This window comes from Babylonia areolata, chromosome 1, assembly GCF_041734735.1.
Source record: "Babylonia areolata isolate BAREFJ2019XMU chromosome 1, ASM4173473v1, whole genome shotgun sequence".
NCBI classification, from domain to species: domain Eukaryota; kingdom Metazoa; phylum Mollusca; class Gastropoda; order Neogastropoda; family Buccinidae; genus Babylonia; species Babylonia areolata.
The window spans coordinates 79032282-79056173 of NC_134876.1; the positions used below are offsets into that span (position 1 = coordinate 79032282).

The following is a 23892-nucleotide window of genomic DNA, read 5'->3' on the forward strand; positions in this document are numbered from 1 at the left end:
GGACCATAATCAATAACAACCAAAAATACTCTCAGAAAAGACGAACTTGTCAAAGTAGTAAACAGTCGCAAAATGCAGCTAGAAAATAATAACAGACTACAACTATGCTGCACATCCTTGCAAATAAAGTAGTATCGCAAACAGTTAAATGATTTTGACAATGGTAGCTTGCAGTTGAATGAACCAACATTGGAAATGGACGGAAAAGATAGAAAAAAGAAAAAAAAAATTAAAACGCAGTAAACATTCAGCACCTACAGACGAGGTAGATACCGACAGTTTTTGTAGCATATCATGGATGGAAAATGGGAACTTTTTTTGTGTGATAGATACCACAACCCTTTCCCTCGCTTTCATCACGAAGCAACCAACTTAATGGTCTTTCTAAATGGAACGAACACATTAGGAAATCCAAGTAAAATTGTAAAATACGTTGTTGTTGTTGCTGTTGCTGCTGTTGTTGTTGTTGTTTTCCAACGACCTATTGCAGTTGCATTGCCCGGATCTAGGTCAGTCGGTTTGTTTGGCATGTATTAGGACAGTAGACCATCGGGAATCTGGTCAGAATCACGTCCTCTCATTTGTAAAGAGCTTTTGTGTAAAGGAGAAACCTGAATATATTAGCCGATTTATCGATTTCTTTTCTCCGACTAAAACTTGGAAGCACTTAAAGGCTGAAAAACAACAAGTCGTTAAACTGAACTCGACACCGTCGACTCATTCGAAAGAAGAGATGGGGAAAAAATAAACGGAAATCTTTTGTGCTTTTGCGAGAAAAGGCTATGGTTGTACGTTGAAACGCTACAGGACAGTGTGTCGCACACACAGGATGAAAGCCGGCTGAAGGTGAATGAACCACAGGCTGAGGTGGTAAGTACGTGTACCGTATTACTTTTTTGGTGGGAGGGGAGGGGGGCGGGGGGGGGTTGTTGTTTATTTCTTTACAGAGTAGATTTCTCTGTGAGAACCTCGGAAAGCTCTTCTCGGGGACAGAGCGTCACCACTTTGTAGCGCCACCTTTTTTTTTTCCGGTAAGTGTATTTGGTTTTACTGTGAAAATGGAATTTTCTATAGAAATTTGCCACTTGCCATGGACAATCCTTTCTTTGCCGTGGTTTCTATCTAAATACGCAAAAAAAAGTCCATGCTGCTAAGGGGAACCTCGGGTTAATTTGTCTCATCCAGAAGACTAGCACCCAGACCACCTCTTAATGCCTAAGTGGTTGAGGGAGGTGGAGAGGGGGGTGGTGGGTGGCGTGGTGAATAACAATCCCGGTCCTTGCATGGTACTCGAATCCGTGGGCACTCCCTTGCTCCCAAGACAGGTGCATTACGACTCACTGAGTATAAATATAGTTGGATAGCTCATTGGCCAGGAAAGCTGAAGCCAACAGGATGCCATACTGACACTCGTTAAGAGATCGTCTGCTAACTTGTGGTAGTTTCTGAACGGTGACTGCGTACCTTCGATGAAATCGTGTTATGCTTGGCCCCACAATATGCTAAATGCTGTGTCTTGATTGATATCTGCCAACGGTTTATTTACCAAAGTAATTACAGGAATACAGTGCAGTGATATGCAGCGTAAGCTTGCTGTAGAGCTACACACAGGCGCGAACAAATGAAATCTCGCCATGAAGTAGTCATCGTAGCAATCGGCGATATATTGAAGTTACCGCTTCGCCTGTACTGACACGAGTAGCAAAATGGCTGACTGAACACTTCCGCTGGCTTCAGTTAGTAAAAGGGCTGAAAGAAGGCATGCGCTATCCACTTTTTTTTGTTTGTTTTTTTTTGGTTTGTTTGTTTTGTGGGTTTTTTTTTAGAATACTGATTACGATTAAGCCACCAATCCACTGCGGTGGCAACAACGTCAGCGCGTGCATACTGTCTCTTCGTTTTCTGACAGCATTGTCCATCCGATGACGCGTGACACACTGGCTGCGTGTTGTGCTCAGCCCTCCCTCCTCGTTACAGCCGCTCGATCACTGTCATCACATGATTATCATGAATGAACAGACAGACAGGGGGGGGGGGGGGGGGGGGGTGCGGTGCGGGTGTGTGCTGATTATCTGGTTGTGGTTTTCCGCAATTCATCTTTATTCTTATCTTATCTGTCTATTATAATCAATGTGCAGTATAGTAGGCTATGTTTATAATTATATTCAAATAATGTTTCTTAATTCTTTCTGTTTTTACATTAAGAATACTAGTTATTACCTGCAGTGTGTGGATGTATGTATGAAACGATGTATGTGATATTTTTTACATTTGTATCTTCGTAATATTTGTAAGGGCTGTTGTTGGCTTTTACAGTTATGGTCCCCATGTTGTTTACTTGTCTGTGTTGTGATAATGCACCTGACCAAATTTCTCCAGTTGGAGATAATAAAGTTATTCTTATCTTATCTTATCTTATCTTATCTTATCTTTCAGTGTCACGCAGTTGTGTCATCCTCGAATTGACGTTCCCGTGGTAGGACTACTTCTTTCTCTTTTATTCTTTATTCATTTCTTTCTTTCTTTTCTTTTCTTTCTTTCTTTGCCTTTCTTTCTTTCTTTTCTTTTCTATTCTTTCCTTATGAAATATTCAATCTTTTAATTCATTCATGTATTTCATTTTGTTTTGTTCAGATTAATTCAATTCAATTCAATTTGGTTTACTTTGATTGGATTGAATTGAATCTATTTTCGTTTTATTTTATTCTATTTATTTAAATTGATTCAGTTCAATTCAATTCAGTTTCTCCCTCGAAGCCTGACTAAGCGTGTTGGGTTACGCTGCTGGTCAGGCAATCTGCTTGGCAGATGTGATGCAGCGTATATGGATTTGCCCGAACGCAGTGACGCCTCCTTTAGCAGCGGGTCGGGCATCCGCCTTTTTTTTTTCTTTTTTTCTTTTTTTTTTTTTTCTTTCTTTTTTCTCAAAGCAAATGTGGCGGAGCATATATGGATCAGTCTGCATGTTTTGAGGCCTCCTTGAAAGTGAAAGTGGTGAATTGCCAGTCCACTCCAAGATTCACCCTGTGCGTTCATTTGGCTGAGGCATTCTTCATTCAACTCGGATACGAACTTCAGTTCGTCGGTTCAACAAGCTGCAGCGGCCAAGAAAAGTTTCTGCGAGAGGCAGAGAGAGAGGGGGGGGGGGTGGAAGTGGGGGGTCGGGGAGGAATTGATGGGTGAGGGGTATGGGAGGGGGGAGGCTAGGGAGGTGTTTTATGATTTTTTTTTTCTTGGCGACCTAGATCGTGTGTGTGTGTGTTTTGTGTTTTTGTTTTGTTTTTTTAATGGCAGGCCATGGGGTGACAATAAATAAGGAAGATTTTAGTGTCAGTCTTTATCCAAATATCTGGACGTTAGATTCTATCTAACCATCATTGGAAAACAGGGAAGAAGGTCGCATATGCAAATGAAATCCCAACTCGGCGATACGTGTTGAGAAAGAATAAGAACAAGAACAAGACGAACAAGAAAGTGAGGCGGAAGAGGCGAAGAAGAAGAAAGAAACAAAAGAGGAAGAAAAAAGAAGAGAAAGAAGAAGATTAGAAACGGGGGGGGGGGGGGGGGCTGGGGGGGGGGTGGATGAGGAGGAAGAAAGAAAGAAAGAAACAAGAAGATGATGAAAAGGAAAAGTCGGAGGAGGTGGCGGAGGAGGAGGAGGACGACGAAGAAGAAGAAAGAAGAGGAGGATGAGGAGAAAGAAAGAAGTAAAGAAAGGAAGGTGTATTTTGCTGTGTACCAAGTACGATACCAACATCCACAATGACACAGCGCATTCACCGAACCCTTTCCAAAACCATTGAATGCATTCTTATAATACAGTCCTCAGTTTTGACAGTATATTCTGTTCAGTTCTACAACTGCAGAGAATCATTTTCGTTGGAAACAAATTGTTAGACCATTAGTATTGACGATCCATTTTAAAGTGTTGAAGACGGAAGGAATATAGGAGAGCATGGATGAAAGGGGGGAGAAGAGAGAGGTGGTGATGGGAGGGGGGAGATCAGGAAAGAGGGGGGAAGGGGGGGGGGGGGGCAGGGGAGTTGAGGTGGAGGTTGTATGGGCAGGAAAGAAAACTCCTCCATCTCCTCCTCCTTCTCCTGATTCTCCTCCTCCTCCTCCTGCTCCTGCTCCTCCTCCTCCTTCTTCTTCTTAAAATATAATGCTCAATGCTCACACTATAATCTTACAGCGCTTGAAATTGAGTTGTGTCTGCATTGGCGTGTTTGTGTGTGTGTGTGTGTGTCTGTGTGTGTGTGTGTGTGTGTGTGTGTGTGTGTGTGTGTGTGTGTGTGTGTTTGTATGTGGAGAAAGTATGAGAGAGAGAGAGAGAGAATGGAAAAGTTCACGTCCGCTTGTGACCCATTGAACTTTGCAACAAAGTTTCTTCAACTCTTGAGGCCAAAAGGACCACTGAGTATATATTTTTGTATGTATTTTTATGCGTCAAGATAATCTAAATAAAAACTGATAGGTTTGATGTTGAAAAATCTTTAGTAAATGGAGATTTTATATCTGGTTCGTGATCCACCAGACATAACCGCAGTCATAAACGCGTACACAAAAAACCTTCACTCTACAGAAGCCGTGAAAATATCATCGCCATTTTGGCGACGCTTAAAACTTAGAATGTTTCAGCTACACAAAGAGAAGAAGGACTATTGTTTCACAAGCCAGAACACACTTCTTCTTTTCTGTGTGATCTCTGCCGAACACAGATGCATTTGATACTGGATATGAATGTAGAACAGACGTAGCAGTTACGTAAAAGGAAATCTAGTAAACATACGAAATATCTAGTAGAAAATTAAATTAATCTCTTAACGCTTTTTCAGCGTTCAAGAAGAATGTAAGGTCAACACAAAACATTAACCGAAATACCTGGTTTGAGAATGGGTTTTTAGTTTCTCGTGATATCATTCTTTCTTTTCTTCGTAGAAATACTCAGATTGAAAAGAATTTCACACAACAACACCACCACCAAATAAACAACAAAAAAACAACCCCCACTACCCCCCTCACCCCCGACCCGCACTCTCCAACCCACCCCACTAGGGGGAAAAAAAGAAAGAAGGAAAAGAAAAAAAAAGAAAAAGAAAAGAAACCGATTGAAGGGAGAAATGGAACAGGAGATTCTTAGTTAAGAAGAAAATCTGTCAAGAAAGATGGCGGTGTAAGTCTTTTTCTTTTTTTTAAAAAAAGAGAAGAAAACCAGTGAAAGACGAAAAAGAATACAAGCCGTATTAATGAAAATCGGGAGGTGCCTGTTATGCCACAAGCTCGTTATACCACTTGTCCGTTATACCACAGGTCCTTTATGCCGCAGGTCCGTTATGCCACAAATCCGTTATACCACAGGTTCGTTATGCCATTTTTGTCCGTTATGCCACAAGTCCGTTGTGCCACAGGTCAGTTTTAAGCCACAGGTCCATTCTGATACAGGTCTGTTAAGCCACAAGTCCATCCCGCCACGAGTTAGTTTTACACCACAGGTCGAATGATAGTTTTTGCCACAAAGTCCGTTGTGCCAAAGCTTAGTTTTACACCACAGGTCGGATGAGAGTTTTTGCCACAAGTCCGTTATGCCAAAGCTTAGTTTTACACCACAGGTCGGATGAGAGTTTTTGCCACAAGTCCGTTATGCCACAAGTCCGTTGTGCCAAAGGTCATTTATGTCAGAAGTCCTTTATGCCACAAGTCCGTTGTGTCAAAGGTCATTTATGTCACAAGTCCGTTATGCCACAAGTCCATTGTGCCACAAGTCCGTTGTGCCAAAGGTCATTTATGCCACAAGTCCGTTATGCCACAAGTCCGTTGTGCCAAATGTCATTAATGCCACAAGTCCGTTATGCCAAAGGTCATTTATGTCACAAGTCCGTTGTGCCACAAGTCCGTTGTGCCAAAGGTCATTTATGCCACACGTCCGTTATGCCACAAGTCCGTTGTGCCAAAGGTCATTTATGTCACACGTCCGTTATGCCACACGTCCGTTATGCCACGGGCCCCTAACGGGCACCTCCCACTTTGTACTGAGATTCAGAGCTGGCCAGGTCCGGAAGGTAAGAAAGTCCAACATTTCTCGTGCCGCTAAAGTATCGTCATGGCGTCAGTCAGCACAAACACCGCGAGAGTTCTACATTCAAAAAAGAAAAAGAAAAAAAAATATCTTCAAGAAGTGCAAAAGTTTATTGATTCCCTAAATTTAGCGCATGGTTGAGAGATGGACAGAGAGATAGTCGATGACATGCGATGCACTTAGGTGAAGTAGAAGGGGGGGGGGGGGGGCGAGGATCTAAACGAGGGAGAGGGGTGGCAGAGCAAAAAGTGACAGGGCTGAGAGAGGAGAGGGCGAGGAAAGTCCAGAGAGAGAGAGGGGGAGAGAGAGGAAGAAGAGAAAGCATAATTTGATCTAATGAGGAAATGTACAGCTTCACAGACAACCGCATACTTGTCAGAAATAATCATGAGAGGGAATTTTACTTTAATTACCCGTCACAATTAATTTTCTTACGTGTGGAAACCTGGTAGAAGGAGGGTGGGATATATCCAATCAGATATATATATCCAATCACATATATATCCAATCACAGAATGGTGACAAGCATCTTCACCTGTTGAATGATGACCTAGAGGTAACGCATCCGCATAGGAAGCGAGAGAATCACGAATCAGCCACCGATATTTTCTCCCCTTCCACTAGACCTTGAGTGGTGGTCTGGACGTAAGTCATTCGGATGAGACGATAAACCGAGGTCCCGTGTGCAGCATGTACTTAGCGCACGTAAAAGAACCCACGGCAACAAAAGGGTTGTTCCTGGCAAAATTCTGCAGAAAAAATACAAAAAAGGGTCGTGCTGTAGTGTAGCGACGCGTAGTGCTGTAGTGTAGCCCGAATTTCACACAGAGAAATCTGTTGTGATAAAAAAATACAAAATACAAAAATACAAAATACCTGCAAGCGCTCTCTCCTTTTACCAAAGTTAGGTAACCTCCCACGCCCCACCCCCACCCCGAAAACGGAGTATAACTGCGTACATGGCGGTGATATATAAAAAGAAATTTAAAAATAATAAAAGGTCATATACGTAAAAGCCCACTCTTGCATACGGGTGCATGTGTGAGTGGTAGCCCGTAATTAACAAGAGAGACAAGGCCTTCAAGACTCACTTGTGATAAACTTCTTTTTTTTTTAAAGCTAATCGTTAAAATGTGTTCTGTATTTGTTATTATAAATCTTCGGGTTAAAAGAAAAAGAAGGGGAAAAAAAGTCCTAACGGCAGATTCGAACCCCGCAGTGTTCGGATGAGAAGAAACTGTCTTAACCATTACACTATCGTGGCTTCTTAACTGACGTTCAAAAATATAATATTTAAACATGCTTTTTTTAAAGGGCGATAAATCGGTTGCGGTATTCGCAGTGAGAACGCTGTTTAAATCATATTATTCTGGTGTATCTTGGGCATTCAAAAAATCTTTAAGGACAATTAAAAATTCTTTTTAAGTCCGCGGTAAAGGAGACGTGGCTATCGCCGCAATCACACTGCAACATTTAGCCGTTTTCTCTGGATCTAGATAGATGTACAAGTTTAGTTACACCCGGTTGACATGGTCGATTCAATTTCTCTTTTAAGTTCATTCTAGTTTTATAGTTTTAAAGTTGATATGAAAATTGAGTATTTTGTTAAACTAATAACATGTAGAGCCAAGTACAAGTACTTCTAAACGTTGTATGGAGTGTAAAGGACTTCATTTTGAGAAAAGTCAAGACTGGAAAATTTTGCGTTTCATCAATTCAAGGGTATTAACTCTCATGGTTTATTATTTTTAACTGTGAATTCCGACTGATTCTATGGATATCTTTATGGCAGTTTGGGGCACAATCCAGTAAGTGATGAGGCGTTCACAAATCTTTCTCTGAATAAATATTTAACGGTCTCCTTCTCCAACTTTCCATCACATGTTATCGTGTATTGTCCATTGAATATAGGATTGAACGGGCAGGTCAACAACTTGAAACAAAATGGCGTCGTTCGCCTACGCGAAGAATATGAGCACGCGCTTTGAATATGTATAAATATGTGTACGCAATTGATTTTTGCCCATGACCTTCAGGGCTCAGCCAGTAGATCTATAAAGTCAACTCGTCTTATTGATTTTAGTATTTTCAGAAAAAGACCACTTCGGCGAATGAACATAGTGAAAGCCCTGATGCCTAATTTGGTGTCAACTGACAAAGTATTTGCAGAGAAAATGGCAATGTTAAATTTACCACGGACACAGAGAGAGAGAGAGAGAGAGAGAGAGAGAGAGAGAGAGAACCGAACACCGGGTTAAAACATAGACTCACTTTGTTTAAACAAGTGAGTCAAAAACAGAAAATCTAAATGAGGTGAAAACTCTTTCTCGTACGAGCTTAGTCAGCAGCAGTGAAAGGGATTAATTAATGACTGATTAATCACTACCAGGACGATGCTGTTGTTGGTAGGTTATCTCTTTTATTTGTGTTTTGTTTTGAACGGATGGCTGTCTTCCTTGTTGCGGCATGCATTGTCGCCCCTGTATGGATTGTCGCAGCCCTCGCTGATAAAATAACACACACACACACACACACAGTGACAGGAGCCAAACCTGACCAGTTCACAACCCATCCACTTTTTCAGTGGCATTACTCCCACGCGGCTCATTTAGATTCCCCCATATACACGACCACACCCGGGTTCGTCCGTCACAGTTCCTGCGTCGGCAGTCCGCAGGGAACCATCAATGTTAGCTCGCCTAGGAGGCCACACATCAGATGAGACCCTGCACTGCTGCTGAGTCACTTCGGTGGTGTTCAGTGGTGCCTGTTCTGATTTAGGACACCATCTGCTATGCCCACTGCTAACGACAATAATGGCTTAGTCGTGGAGCCAGACTGAGTGAGCGTCCCTCCCCGAGTGGAACCCATCCGCTCTTAGCTTTTACGGTCGGACCCACTGGGTGAGAAGTTGTGACGCAACTTGAACGACCCAGCATGGCGTCGTTGAAGGGCTGCGCCTTCGCAGATAAGATCACACACACACACACACACACACACACACACACACACACACACACACACACACGTAAACATGCACGCAGACTCACACACACATACATACATACACACACACGCCAAATACACCCACACATATCATACCCCCACCTCTCCCACCACACACCCATTTTACATAAACACAAACGTACACGAAATACACGCGCACGCACACACTCACACAAATAAGCACACAACAGTCTCATACGCGCGTGCGCACACGAACACACGCACACAACAACAACAACAACAACAGCAACAGTAGAGAGGCGACAATGATTATGTGCAGTGAGGGCTGCACGAATTGTCGCCGGCGACAATTCATTCAGGGGCGACAATACATGCCGCAACATGTGGAGTGATGGCCTAGAGGTAACGCGTCCGCCTAGAAAGCGAGAGAATCTGAGCGCGCTGGTTCGTATCACTGCTCAGCCGCAGATATTTTCTCCCCCTCCACTAGACCTTGAGTGGTGGTCTGGGCGCTAGTCATTCGGATGAGACGATAAACTGAGGTCCCGTGTGCAACATGCACTTAGCGCACGTAAAAGAACCCACGGCAACAAAAGGGTTGTTCTTGGCAAAATTCTGAAGGAAAATCCACTTCGATAGGAAAAGCAAATAAAACTGCACGCAGGAAAAATACAAAAAAAAAGGGTGGCACTGTAGTATAGCGACGCGCTCTCCCTGTGAAGAGCAGCCCGAATTTCACACAGAGAAATCTGTTGTGATAAAAAAAAACAAAAAAAAACAAATACAAATACAAACAAATACCTCCTGGTGTTTATGGATCATTCATCTGAACCGTCCATCCTGTGTTCGTGCCTGTACAACCTCAAGCGCTCGGTCATGAAAAGTGCATACTGAAATCGGAGCTCCTTTCTTATTGTCATCATGTTTGTGTTTCTTATTTTACTTCTTTTTTTTATGTATGTTTTATTATTTTGTTTTATTTCATTTTATTCTATTTTATTCGTACGTCATTTTATTTTATTTCTTTTTCCCCCTCAAGGCACTGACTTAGCGTGTTGGTTTACGCTGCTGGTCAAGCATCTGTTTAGCAGATGTCGTTAGCGTGTAAGGATTTGTCCGAACGCAGTGACGCCTCCTTGAGTAACTCCTGTAGTAAGTGCACTGAACTGAACTGCTCATGTTCTACCCAGTCACCGCTATCCACGCCCCTTCCCTACTGATTTATCTGTCCTGTCTGACTGATGGTAAGTCTGTCCTGTCGCTCTCTCTCTCTCTCTCTCTCTCTCTCTCTCTCTCTCTCTCTCTCTCAATTATTATTCTTGCCCAGAGGGCCGGATGTAAACAAGTACTTTGTGCTTACTCCTTTACCCTTGTAAAATAAAATTTCGTTCGTTCGTTCGTTCTCTCTATCTCTCTCTCCGCCTATGTATCTGTCTGTCTGTCTGTCTGTCTGTCTGTCTGTCTGTCTGTCTGTCTGTCTGTCTCTCTCTCTCTCTCTCTCTCTCTCTCTCTCTCTCTCTTTGTGTATCTCTGTCTCTCTCTGTCTCTTTCTCTGTCTCTCCCTGCTGCCTCAATATCTTTCTCCGTCTGTCTGTCTGTCTCTGCATCTGTCTTTGTCTGTCTGTCTGTCTGTCTGTCTCTCTCTCTCTCTCTCGTATTGATATGATGGATTTTGATGTTGAGGCATAAATAATCATTCCAGGATTTATATGTACTTTAGTATGTGTTTGTATTGATATGATATGTGTCGATGTTACATGCGTAAACATTTATTGTATGATTTATCTGTACTTTGTTTTCTGTGTACTGTCTAAACCTTGGAGACGAACGACTGAAAAATAGGCACATTACCCCCCTGTCACATGTACTTTTAAGCTACTGTATGACAAAGTGCCAAAGTGTCGCAAATCTCTTATTAGTTTATGTTGTTTCAATTCTGTTTTTTCTTTCTGTTCCGTTTTTTTTTTTTTTTTTTTTTTTTCTGTTTTGCACCATTTTGTTCTGATTAGTACCTACTATGTCACCAGAGCTTTTCAGCTAATGACATCAAACATTTCAGCGTTCAGTGTTAAATGTTAAGTGTTCAGTGTCCTCTCTCTCTCTCTCTCTCTCTCTCTCTCTCTCTCTCTCTCTCTCTCTCTCTCACTCTCTCTATCTATCTATCTATCTATCTATCTATTTTATCTATCTATCTCTCTCTTTCTCTCTCTCCCTCTCTATCTTGTGTGAAAGCGCTTTGATTTGCCTATGCACAAGATTCAGCGCTAGATAAATACTAATGAATATGATTATCTCTCACCCACCTTCCGTCCCTCCCCTCGCTCTCTTTCTGAGTGTCCATCTTCATATGAGAGTGCACTATAGACATTTCTTTGAAATGATGATGATGTCGACGGTTATTCTTCTTATTATCATTACTATGATGATTATTATTACAGTCATCATCATAATCATCATTATCGTCATCATCATCATCGTTATTATTATCTATATCCATCGTCTTTCTCCCACATTGGTGCACGTGACGGTTTGTCGACCAATGAATACAGATTGGCCAAACGGCCGAAGCATTATGATTGGAGGACTCGGGGGAGAATTAGTCTCCCTCTCGGGGGTGGAGTACCAGCGTGGAAATGTTTTATTCATAGAACTGCTTGTCTTTACCATCAGCCATGTGGCATGCCGGTGCAGCGAATGTTCATAAATATTAACCCATTGACCACTGAACCTTCTTTTTTGTAAAAAATGACATCACTGTGCCATCAGCTGACTGTGCCATTGACTGAAGTTCTTGCTTTTCGGTATTCTCCTTAATGATTAACTTAGATTGATGTGATATAACCTTGAGAGGAAAATTATTTGAAATTAAAGAATGGTTTGTGACGGACATCTTGGCACGTAGTATCAATCTGATCCCAGCGAGGTGAGAGCTCTTCTTTAGCTAGCGATACTTGTCAGCAGCAGTCAATGGGTTAATGAAGAAGAAGTCTGAGCACGCGGGTCTGTCTGTCTGTATGTCGTCTTCTTCTTCTTCTTCTTCTTCTCCTCTTCCTCCTCCTCCTCCTCCTCCTCCTCCTCCTCCTCCTCCTCCTCCTCCTTCTCCTCCTCCTCCCCCTCCTCCTCCTCCTTCTTCTTCTTCTTCTTCTTCTTCTTCTTCTTCTTCTTCTTCTCCTCTTCTTCTTCTTCTTCTTCTTCTTCTTCTTCTTCTTCTTCTTCTCCTCTTCCTCCTCCTCCTCCTCCTCCTCCTTCTCCTCCTCCTCCCCCTCCTCCTCCTCCTCCTCCTTCTTCTTCTTCTTCTTCTTCTTCTTCTTCTTCTTCTTCTTCTTCTTCTTCTCATCTTCTTCTTCTCCTCCTCTTCTCCTTCTTCTCCTTCTTCTTGTTCTTCTCCTCCTCTTCTTCTTCTTCATCTTCTTCTACTGCTTCTCCTCCTCCTCCTCCTCCTCCTCCTCCTCCTCCTCCTCCTCCTTCTTCTTCTTCTTCTTCTTCTTCTTCTTCTTCTTCTTCTTCTCCTTCCTTCCTTCCTTTATTCTTTTTCTTCTTTACACATTAAAGATTCATTCATATAAAGATTCATTCATTCATTCATTCATTCTTCTTCTTCATTTACCGTCTTCTTTTACCGTCTTCTTCTTCCTCCCTCCCTCCTCCTTCTACTTCTTCTTCTCATCTTCTCCCTTTTCTTATTCTTCCCCTCCTTCTTCTCTCTTTGTTTGTCTGTCTGTCTGTCCGTCCTTCTTCTTCTTTTCACCAGACAAAAGTGATTAGTGAGGCGTGAGGCGAGTATGCAAAAAGAGGAAGGGGATAAGAGTAGACAGAGAGTGACACAAATCTGTTTATATTCGAGTGCGGTTGTGTGTGTGTGTGTGTGTGTGTGTGTGTGTGTGTGTGTGTGTGTGTGTGTGTGTGTGTGTGTGTGTGTGTGTGTGTGTGTGTGTGTGTGTGTGTGTGTGTGTGTGTGTGTGTGTGTGTGTAATAGTGACTCTTGTGTGCGTATTTGTATGTGTGTGTGTGTGTGTGTGTGTGTGTGTGTGCGTGCGTGCGTGATGATTTGTGTGTGTGTGTGTGCATGTGTATGTGTGAGTGTGTGTGTGTGCATGTGTATGTGAGTGTGTGTGTGTGTGTGTGCGTATGTGTGTGTGTGTGTGCATGTGTCTGTATGTGTGTGTGTGTGCGCGCGCGCGCTCGTGTGTGTGTGTGTGTGTGTGTGTGTAAAAGAATTATTTAAAAGGAATACCCCAAAACGACGTCTAGGTGCCTAATTAGCCGAGTTTGACCGAACAATCGAACACTCACATGCATGTGTGAGTAAAAGAATTATTTAGGAGTATCCCCCAAAAGGACTGTACAGCTGCTTAAACAGCCGAGTTTGATCGAACACACCCCTATGCAAAACTGCCAGAAGAACAGCAACAACAACAAGGAACAAAAAAAACAAGAAGAAGAAGTAGTAAAATCTGTCAGGCCCGGTTAACACCGGGATATCTTTATGAAAACAAGCGGTGAGTACAGCCTTGTCACGAAATTCCAAACCTACAACAACAACAACAAAAAAAAGAAAAAAGAAAGGACCTTCATAGCATCGTCTTCATCGTCCTCCTCCTCTTCTTCCTCCTTCATCATCGATCAGAAAAACAATACAGAAATGTCCCAAACTCTGTGTCCTTTTATGCCCTGCTCCCAGAGGTGACCTCAATTTCGATCGCCATGCACTTCCGTGCTTGGGGTGAGTCCTATAAATAATTATCTTCGGTGTGGACAGATACATGGGAGAGACTCTCGTTGTAGAGACGCAGTTGCGGTCTCCACTATAGAAGGAGGGGTGGGGATGGGGAATGGGGTGGGTGGGGAGATTGGACACTCACTCAGTCTGGCTCGACTAGTTAACTACTGTCGTCAGGTAGGTGGTGTCCTAAGTACGTTAAATCAGAACAGGCACTGCAGAACACCACTGAGGTGACTCACTCAGCAGCATTGCAGGGCCTTCTCCGGTGTGTGGCCTCCCTTGGCAACCTAAAATCGATCGTTCCTTCTGGACTGCCGACGCTGAAACTGCTGCGACAAGACGAACCTGCGTGTGGGTGTGGGTGTGTATGGGGGTGGGGTGGGTGGGAGTATTGCCGTTGAAAAGGTGCGGATGATGGGGAAATAAAAAGAGAGAGGGGGGAGAGGGGACAGAGAGAGAGATAGAGAGAGGGAGAGAGAGAGATTAGAGAGGGAGAAAGACAGAGGGATAGAGAGGGGGGGGGAGAGGGGGAGAGATTGGGGTGAGATGAAGAGAGAGGATAGAGCGAGGGAGAGAAAGAGACAGAGAGACGAGGAGAGAGAGGGGGAGAGAGAGGGAGAGAGAGAGAAAGGGGCACGGATGTAATAGTAGTAGTAGTAGTAGCAGAAGACAGAAAATCGGTTTTGATTAAAGATTGATATACCCAAATTATCTTCCAGGAACCGTAAACAACGTGTTGATTCTTATTCGGTGCAGGAAGAAATTGATTAACCACTCTTCTCTCCCCTTCCAATCCCTCTTCTTCCATTTTCTCCTTCTCCTTCCCTTGTTTCAAGAATTTGATCGACCTTTTGTTCGTCTATTTGATAATGATAATAATGGTAATTTGATAACAATGATAATGATAATAATGATAATAATAATAATAATGTACATTCATATAGCGCCCTTTCTCTCTAAGAGCTCAGGGCGCTTTACAAGAAAGAAGTTACATGAATCATTCATGACCACTCTTTCTCAAAACCCCTCATCCCCATCTCCCCCCCCCCCACACACACACACACACACTCTCCCCTTCTCACTCCTCATACATCCAAAGTGAGCTGACATGGGTGGTGTTGGAGAACAAGGAAGCTGGGAGTGCTTATAGATAGGATCTAAAAAAGATGAGTTTTTTTGTGATGAGCGAAAAGCAGAAATAGAATTGATCTTTAGCTTAGAATTGATCTTTAGCTTAGAATTGATCTTTAGCTTCTGCTGGTATTGCATTGTCATGTATTGCATTACGTTGCATTGTATTTCATTGTATTGTGTTGCATTGTAGTGTATTATTTTGTGTTGTATTGCATTGTACCGTATTGCATTGTATGGTATGGTATGGTATGGTATGGTATGGTATGGTATGGTATCGTATCGTATCGTATCGTATCGTATCATATCGTATCGTATCGTATCGTATCGTATTGTATTGTATTGTATTGTATTGCATTGTATTGTATTGTATGGCATCGCAATGTATTGTGTCCTAACGGATTGTGTCAAGCAGTATCGTGTTTTGAGTCATGGATTATTTTTTTTTTTATTATTATTATTATTCCAGTGTGAGAACGTGTCGCATCGTGTTCCGTCGTGTCGTGTCGTGTCGTATGGCATATGTGGTGTCTTTATTGTGTCGTGTCGTGTCATGTGGCATATGTGGTGTCTTTATTGTGTCGTGTCGTGTCATGTGGCATATGTGGTGTCTTTATTGTGTCGTGTCGTGTCGTATGGCATATGTGGTGTCTTTATTGTGTCGTGTCGTGTCGTATGGCATATGTGGTGTCTTTATTGTGTCGTGTCGTGTCGTGTCATGTGGCATATGTGGTGTCTTTATTGTGTCGTGTCGTGTCATGTGGCATATGTGGTGTCTTTATTGTGTCGTGTCGTGTCGTATGGCATATGTGGTGTCTTTATTGTGTCGTGTCGTGTCGTATGGCATATGTGGTGTCTTTATTGTGTCGTGTCGTGTCATGTGGCATTGTATCGTGTCCAGATTGCATTGTATCGCATTGTATTGCTTTACACTGCACTGTATTGTACTGCGTTCTACTGCACTGTTGCACTATATATTGTAGAGCATTGCAGTGCATCGTATTACTTTCTTTTCATCACGAAAGTTCTGTGCCTGAAATATGGGGCTTTCCTCCACTGGTAGAATATTTCGCAATGGTGCAGCTCCACTTTCTTTTTCTTTTCCATTCTAGATGCATAGTTTCCCTTCTCAGCACTAAACTGATTCTTCGTTTGAACTTGGTGCTGGGATAGCTCCCCTGCCATGTGTTCAGTTCTGTGCGCTAAGTGCATGTCGCCCAAGGGACTTGGGTTCAAACGTTTCATCTCGAGATGAAAGACTAATGCCCGGACCTTCATTTATTCTTCTTCGCTGTATGTCTAGCCAGCTAATTTTGTTCAGTCATTAAAGCATGCTCGCAGAGAAATCTAAAAAAAAAAAAAAAAAAAAAAAAAAGAGTCTGTTCCACTTTGCAGAAATCTGCGCATGTTTTTTGTTGTTTTGTTTGTTTTGTTGTTTTGTTTGTTTTGTTTTTGTTTTTCAGAAGATGCTCATATTTCATATATAATGCTTGTGCCGGAGCGAAAATAGAAAGCGGTTAGTTCTGGCACGAACTTTGCAGAAGACTGGGAATACATTCTCTGTCTCTCGTGTCACGGCAGTCATGTGGTCTGATGTTACACGACGGTCTGTTTCTGGCATCATCATCATCGCCGTCGTAACAGCAGAAGGCACAGTCATCATTAGACAGTTCTGCCATTTGAGTAGCTGCAATTAGCATCATACAGTTCTCTCTTTATGTCCTCCTCTATCTGTCAATTTCTGTCAGTCTGTCTGTCTGTTTGTCTGTTTCTCTGTCTCTGTCTCTGTCTCTCTCTGTCTCTGTCTCTGTCTGTCTGTCTGTCTGTCTGTCTCTCTCTCTCTCTCTCTCTCTCTCTCTCTCTCTCTCTCTCTCTCTCTCTCTCCCTCTCTCTGTCTCTCTCTTCATACTTACTTTTCGTTAGCGTCTAGTTCATTGCAGGTGGGAAACTTGGGATCTACATACTAGTACAAGTGAAAGGTTTAGTCTTTATAGAACATTTTGCAGTAATCATGATATGAAACCTTATTTGTCGTTAAATATTGATAGACATCTCAGGTGTATTACAACAAGATTCAGACTCCGTATAACTGATTTGGCTATCCATCGTTAAAGGTACAGAACATATATGGAACCTGATTTATTGTGTCCATTATTCAATAAATCAAAAGAAGATGAAGTATATTTTGTCCTTTGTTGTGAAGCACTTAATAATGTTAGAGAAAGACTCATTCGATATAAATATTACAAACAACCCTGTGTGTTTAAGTTGAGTTTATTGTTGTCAAGCACTGATGTCATGTTGTTCGTAATTTATCTCTGTACCTCACTTTCTCACTTTCTCACTCTCTCTCTCTCTCTCTCTCTCTCTCTCTCTCTCTCTCTCTCTCTCTCTCTCTCTCTCTGTCTCAGTTTCTCCTCTCTTTCACACACTCCATCTTTTCGTCCGCTCTCTCTGCTACTAGCATCATACAAATCTCTTTCTGTCGGTCTGTCTGCCTCTCTCAAACAGTTCTTTGCTCCTCTCTCTCTCTCTCTTTCTCTCTCTCTCTCTCTCTCTCTCTCTCTCTCTCTTACACACACACACACACACACACACACTCTGTGTGTGTATACACACACACATATATATATATATGTATATATATATATATATGTGTGTGTGTGTGTGTGTGTGTGTGTGTGTGTGTGCATGTGTGTGTGTGTGTGTTTGCTCCTCTCTCTCTCTCTCTCTCTCTCTCTCTCTCTGTATACACGCACACACACACACACACACACACACACACACACACACACACACACACACACACACACACACACACACACACACACACACACACACACCTCCCTCTTTGTCTCTCTCCCAAGTATCTTACTTTTTCTCCCACCCACCCCTCTTTCCATATCTTCGTCCTGTCTCTCTCTCTCTCTCTCTCTCTCTCTCTCTCTCTCTCTCTCTCTCTCTCTCTCTCTCCTCTCTTCTAAAGATAGAAAATTCGATCTGAACTGTATGCAAATCATTTACAGAAAATGAATCGCGTTTTGCTTCCAACTGCCCAGCTCTGTGAGAAAGTATCTTTTAAACACTTCATTCCTTCTAAATGCCATCCATATCCGATAATTTTCTTTTTCTTTTTTTTTTTTTCAAACCAAGTCTGCTGGTATCATCCACTAGACATTCTAACCACAATCCCCCACCTACACTCCACCACCCACACTTGAAGATGTTAGACATGATGGGGGTGATGGGGTTAAAGAAGTGCGCTACGCTACATAAGAATTGTTATTGTTGTTGTCAAACCATGAAACACACTCATCCTTCCCCTCTCCCACCCCTTCTCTCTCCACAACCCACTACACTGACCGTTGAAGCTGTTGGACATGAGAGTTGGGTCGAGGATGCAGAAGAACGTCACGCATACCACATCACACTGACTTATAGATAAAGAAAAAGAAAAAAAAAAAAAAACTGACACCCTTTTGCCCTCCTCACACACACACACACACACACACACACACACACACACACACACACACACACACACACACACACACACTGACCGTTGAAGATGGTGGACACACACACACACACACACACACACACACACACACAACACACACACTGACCGTTGAAGATGTTGGACACACACACACACACACACACACACACACACACACACACACACACACACACACACACACACACAAACAAACAAACAAACAAACAAACACTGACCGTTGAAGATGTTGGACACACACACACACACACACACACACACACACACACACACACACACACACACACACAAACTAACAAACAAACAAACACTTACCTTTGAAGATGTTGGACACACACACACACACACACACACACACACACACACACACACACACACACACACACACACAAACTAACAAACAAACAAACACTGACCGTTGAAGATGTTGGACACACACACACACACACACACACACACACACACACACACACACACACACACACACACACACACACACACACAAACAAACAAACAAACAAACAAACAAACACTGACCGTTGAAGATGTTGGACATGAGGGTGATGGGGGTTTGCAGAAGATGCTACGCTCACCACCTCACACTGACACCCTTTCTCCCTCCACACCCGCCCCCCCAGCCCCGCCCCCCTTTACCCGCCCTCCCACCCCCACCCAACCCCCTTCACACTCACACACACACACACACACACACACACACACACACACACACACATATATATATATATATATATATATATAAAGCCCAGATACTGGCCGTTGAAGATGTCGCACATGAGGGTTTTTGTTTGTTTGTATTTCTTTTTATCACAACAGATTTCTCTGTGTGAAATTCGGGCTGCTCTCCCCAGGGAGAGCGCGTCGCTACACTACAGCGCTACTCATTTTTTGTATTTTTTTTCCTGAGTGCAGTTTTATTTCTTTTTCCTATCGAAGTGCATTTTTCTACAGAATTTTGCCAGGAACAACCCTTTTGTTGCCGTGGGTTCTTTTACGTACGCTAAGTGCATGCTGCACACGGGACCTCGGTTTATCGTCTCATCCGAATGACTAGCGTCCAGACCACCACTCAAGGTCTAGTGGAGGGGGGGAGAAATATCGGCCGCTGAGGCGTGATTCGAACCAGCGCGCTCAGATTCTCTCGCCTCCTAGGAGGACGCATTACCTCTAGGTAATTGGGGATACAGAATAGCATATACCACATCACACTGACATAAACAAAGAAAGAAATACTGACACCATTAACCTTCCAACCACCCCCACCCCAACCTATCTCCCATCCCCCCACGCCCTCCCCCTCCCCCCCTCACACACACACACACACACACACACACACACACACACACACACACACATACACCCAAATGTTGAACATGTTGAACATGAGGGTTGGATTGGTGTTGCAGAAGAACGCCTACGCATACCACATCACAGTGACTTATGAATAAATATAGAAGTACTGACACCCTTCGCTCTCCACCAACCACCACTTAATCCGCCCCGACCCCCCCCCCCCCCCCCCCCCCCCCCCCCCCCCCCTCACACACACAAACACACACACACACACACACAAACTATGACCGTTGAAAATGTTGGACATGAGTCACAATGACTTATAGATAAACGAAGACACACTGACACCCCCTTCGCCCTCTGCCCTCCGCCCATACCCACCCACAAAAAAGAAAAGAAAACACTGACCGTTGAAGATGTTGGACATGAGGGTGATGGTGGCTGCAGGAGATGGCCACGCTTACCACATCACACTGACTTGTTAATGAAAGCACATGAAACTCCCTCATCCCTCAGCACACGAAACTCCCTCATCCCTCAGCACATGAAACTCCCTCATCCCTCAGCACATGAAACTCCCTCATCCCTCAGCACACGAAACTCCCTCATCCCTCAGCACATGAAACTCCCTCATCCCTCAGCACATGAAACTCCCTCATCCCTCAGCACATGTACATGAAACTCCCTCATCCCTCAGCACATGAAGCTCCCTCATCCCTCAGCACATGAAACATGAAACTCCCTCATCCCTCAGCACACGAAACTCCCTCATCCCTCAGCACATGAAACTCCCTCATCCCTCAGCACACGAAACTCCCTCATCCCTCAGCACATGAAACTCCCTCATCCCTCAGCACACGAAACTCCCTCATCCCTCAGCACACGAAACTCCCTCCACCCACCTCCTCCTGTCGCCGCACCCCCCTTCCCCCGACTCCCACCCCCACCCCCATCCTACACACATACACACCAATAAACACTGACCATTGAAGATGTTGGACATGTGGGTGATGGGGGTTGCAGAAGAGCGCCTACACATACCACATAACACTGGTTTATAAAGAAACACTGACATCCTTTGCCCTCCTTCCCCTCCCTCACCCCCCTCACCCCCCCCCCTGCCCCCCGCCACCACCACCCTTCCCCGCACACACACACCAACAAAAGAAAAAGGAAAAAAAAAAAAACACTGACCGTTTAAGATGTTGGACATCAGGCTGAGAGATAGAGTTGCAGAAGAGCGCTTCCGCCACATCACACTGACTTTGAGATAAACGAAGAAATACTGACACCCCTTTGCCCTCCCCCACTCGCCCCCACACATGCACCCTAACCACCACCACCACCACTACCACCTCCCTCCCCTCCTCCCCCCCCCACACACTGACCGTTGAAGATGTTGAACATGAGGGTGAGAGATAGGGTTCCAGAAGAGCGCTCACGCCACATCACACTGACTTATAAATAAACGAAGAAACACTAACACCCCTTCGCACTCAATTCACCCCCCTCTTGTTGAACCCCCCTCCGATCTCCAACCCCCACCCCCACCCCCACCCCCAAAACACCCACAAAAATACACTGACCGTTGAAGATGTTGGACATGAGGGTGATGGGGTTGCAGAAGATGGCCACCAGGAGGTCGGCCACGGCCAGGTTGGCGATGAAGACGAAGGTAGCCGAGTGGAAGCGCTTGTCCCGGACCACGATGGCCAGCACGCAGGCGTTGCCCAACAGGGCCAGGATCAGCACCAGCCCGTAGGCCACCGACAGGATGCCGATCATGTAGGCCGGCTGCTTGACCAGCGGGTAGTAGGTGACGTTGGGAGGGGCCTCCCCGGGCCCCCCGCCCCCACCAGAGTCTGTGTGGTGGAACACGGCGTCTGTGTGGTTGCTGAGGAAGAGAGTGTAATAGGGGGCAGGGGATGAAGAGGAAGAGGAGGAGGAGAAGGAGGAGAGGGATGCGGAGATCTCTGAGTTCAGGTCCTGGTGGAGGTGAATGGAGGAGGCAGCGGCTGCTGCAGCGGCGTTTCTGGAGTGCTGGTAGAGGACCTGGTGGTAAGGGTTGTCGTTGACCGTCTCCATGGTGATTGATTGGTTGGTTGGTTGGTTGGTTGCTGGAGGAGGTGGTGCTGGGGTGGGGATGAGGTTTCAGTGATGGCGGACCCTTCGCTGTTTCAGTTTCTGTTTCAGTTTCAAGGAGGTGTCACAAAGCGTGAGGACTGATCCATGGTCGGTTACACCATATATCTGATGTGAGAATGTAAAAAGAGGAGAGGCCTGATCTTGGCAGGAGCATGTGCTCTTGGTGGTAACTTTAGTGTTGAAGGTTCGGCTTGGAGTTGCTATGTGTTTTGTTTGTTTGTTGTTGTTTTTTTTGTTTTTTTTTTTGTTTGTTTGTTTTGTTTTGTTGTTGTTGTTGTTGTGTGTGTGTGTATGTGTGTGTGTGTGTGTTGTGTGTGTGTGTGTGTTTTGTTGTCTTTTTTGCGTTGGATGTTTGGATGGTTTACAATTCGTTGTTGATCACAAGTGGTGTGTTTGTTGTGCTTGAAAGAAAAACTGCTTTAGTGTGAGTTGTTGTTGTTGTTTTTTATTACTTCCGTAATCAGTTCATTATTGAATTCCTGGCTGTATTCATTCCAGTATATGCGTCGTTGAGGTTTTACAGGTGATGCCAAGATTACTAACGAACACTCATTCGCTTCGATGGCTGAACATCAAACATGTCTAGACGCGTTCGTAATAGCCATACCGGTTGTGTTTTGTTGTCTGACTTTAAACACTTACGTTTGTTCACTTTGTTCGATCACTCGTAGTTTATGTGACAGGATGTCTTATTGTTCGTTTACTTGTTTGATGTGTGTAGTCGAGTTTACGTGTTTATGGTCCGTGTGTATGCCCCTTCGTTTTTATGCGTTTGTTTGTTTGTGTGTGCCATTTTATTCGTATATATATATTGTAGCAAAATCGATAAACAAACCTTAGTTCTGCTTAAAGCTGACGTTGGATAAGCTCTTTTCTCGCGCGTTCTTTCTGGTGTGACTTCCACAGAAAGCGCCGACCGTTATCCATTGTCTGTGAAGTGCTCTGTGAAAATTCCCCCCGCCCTCTTGCCTCTGAGAATTTTCTGATTTTTTTCTCCCAATCCTCAGTTTGTGCCTATTGAAGTTTGTTCTGAAGTACTTATTGCAATCAATGATTTGTACTGAACACCAACTTATTTCTGTTGCTTCAGACAGGCGCTGAGGACATAACGAATGATGAGCGCCCAGTGGCAGCCGTCAGTCGGCTCTACCCAGGCAGGCAGCCTGTTGTGTAAGTGACTCCGTGTTTGTAATGCGCTTTGAGCTTGGTCTCCGACCGAGAATAGGCGCTATATAAGTATCATATCAATCAATCAATAACAAATTACAAATACACTCTGCCGTTTTATGAACTCTATTTTCACCGTCTCTCTCACACTTGCATAATTGATCATCACGGGTAAGGTGGTTGTTTAATTCCCTTTTTTTTCCGAAGACAGGAAATTATGTTTCATGCCACTATTGTTCCCTATGCAGTTATTCTGAAGACATCCGGTTTCGCAAAGTGTACCTCTCTCTGAAGGTTGGAGCATGCATAACACCTGAACGAAAATTCACAAGGTATATATGCAACAATACACGTAATGCACAGACACAAGTTTGATGACCTTTAGTGCTGAGTCACAAGCATGATGTACTGACCTATCATATGAATAATAATAATAATAATAATAATAATAATAATAAAATTGAATAAAAAAAAATTTTTTAAAAGAAGCCGGCGTATAGTTGAACTATTCGGCCTTCTCAGAGAAGGAAAACAATACAAAAACAGTTTAAACGATGCATGTTAAGATTACGAGATTCAAAATAGTGAGATGTGATTTGTTAATCTGTTACCTCCTGTGTGGGATGATTTTATGTTTGCTATGCAATGCTCACGTGGAGTGATTGGTATTGAACTGGTAGTGTCATTGACCTATGATTTAAAAAACAAAAATTAAAAAAAAACGGTGAAAGGAATCGATATAAAAATAATCTATGAAAAGTCATACATACAAATACAAAATGAAATAGGAAATACAACAAAATAGAAACATCAAACAAAAAAAAATAATATCAAAATCACAGAGAAACTCTTCAC

At 43.6% G+C, this 23892-nt stretch overlaps 1 protein-coding gene across 1 annotated transcript in view; it reads right to left on the reverse strand.

Annotated features, from left to right (window-relative positions):
• Nucleotides 1-21810, reverse strand: part of LOC143289097 (neuropeptide FF receptor 2-like) — a 56283-nt gene extending 34473 nt beyond the window's left edge. The window contains exon 1 of the mRNA XM_076597986.1: nt 21312-21810. Within this exon, the coding sequence (XP_076454101.1) occupies nt 21312-21810 (499 nt within the window). The remainder of the gene's footprint in view (nt 1-21311) is intronic.
• Between the last annotated feature and the right edge of the window lie 2082 nt (nt 21811-23892).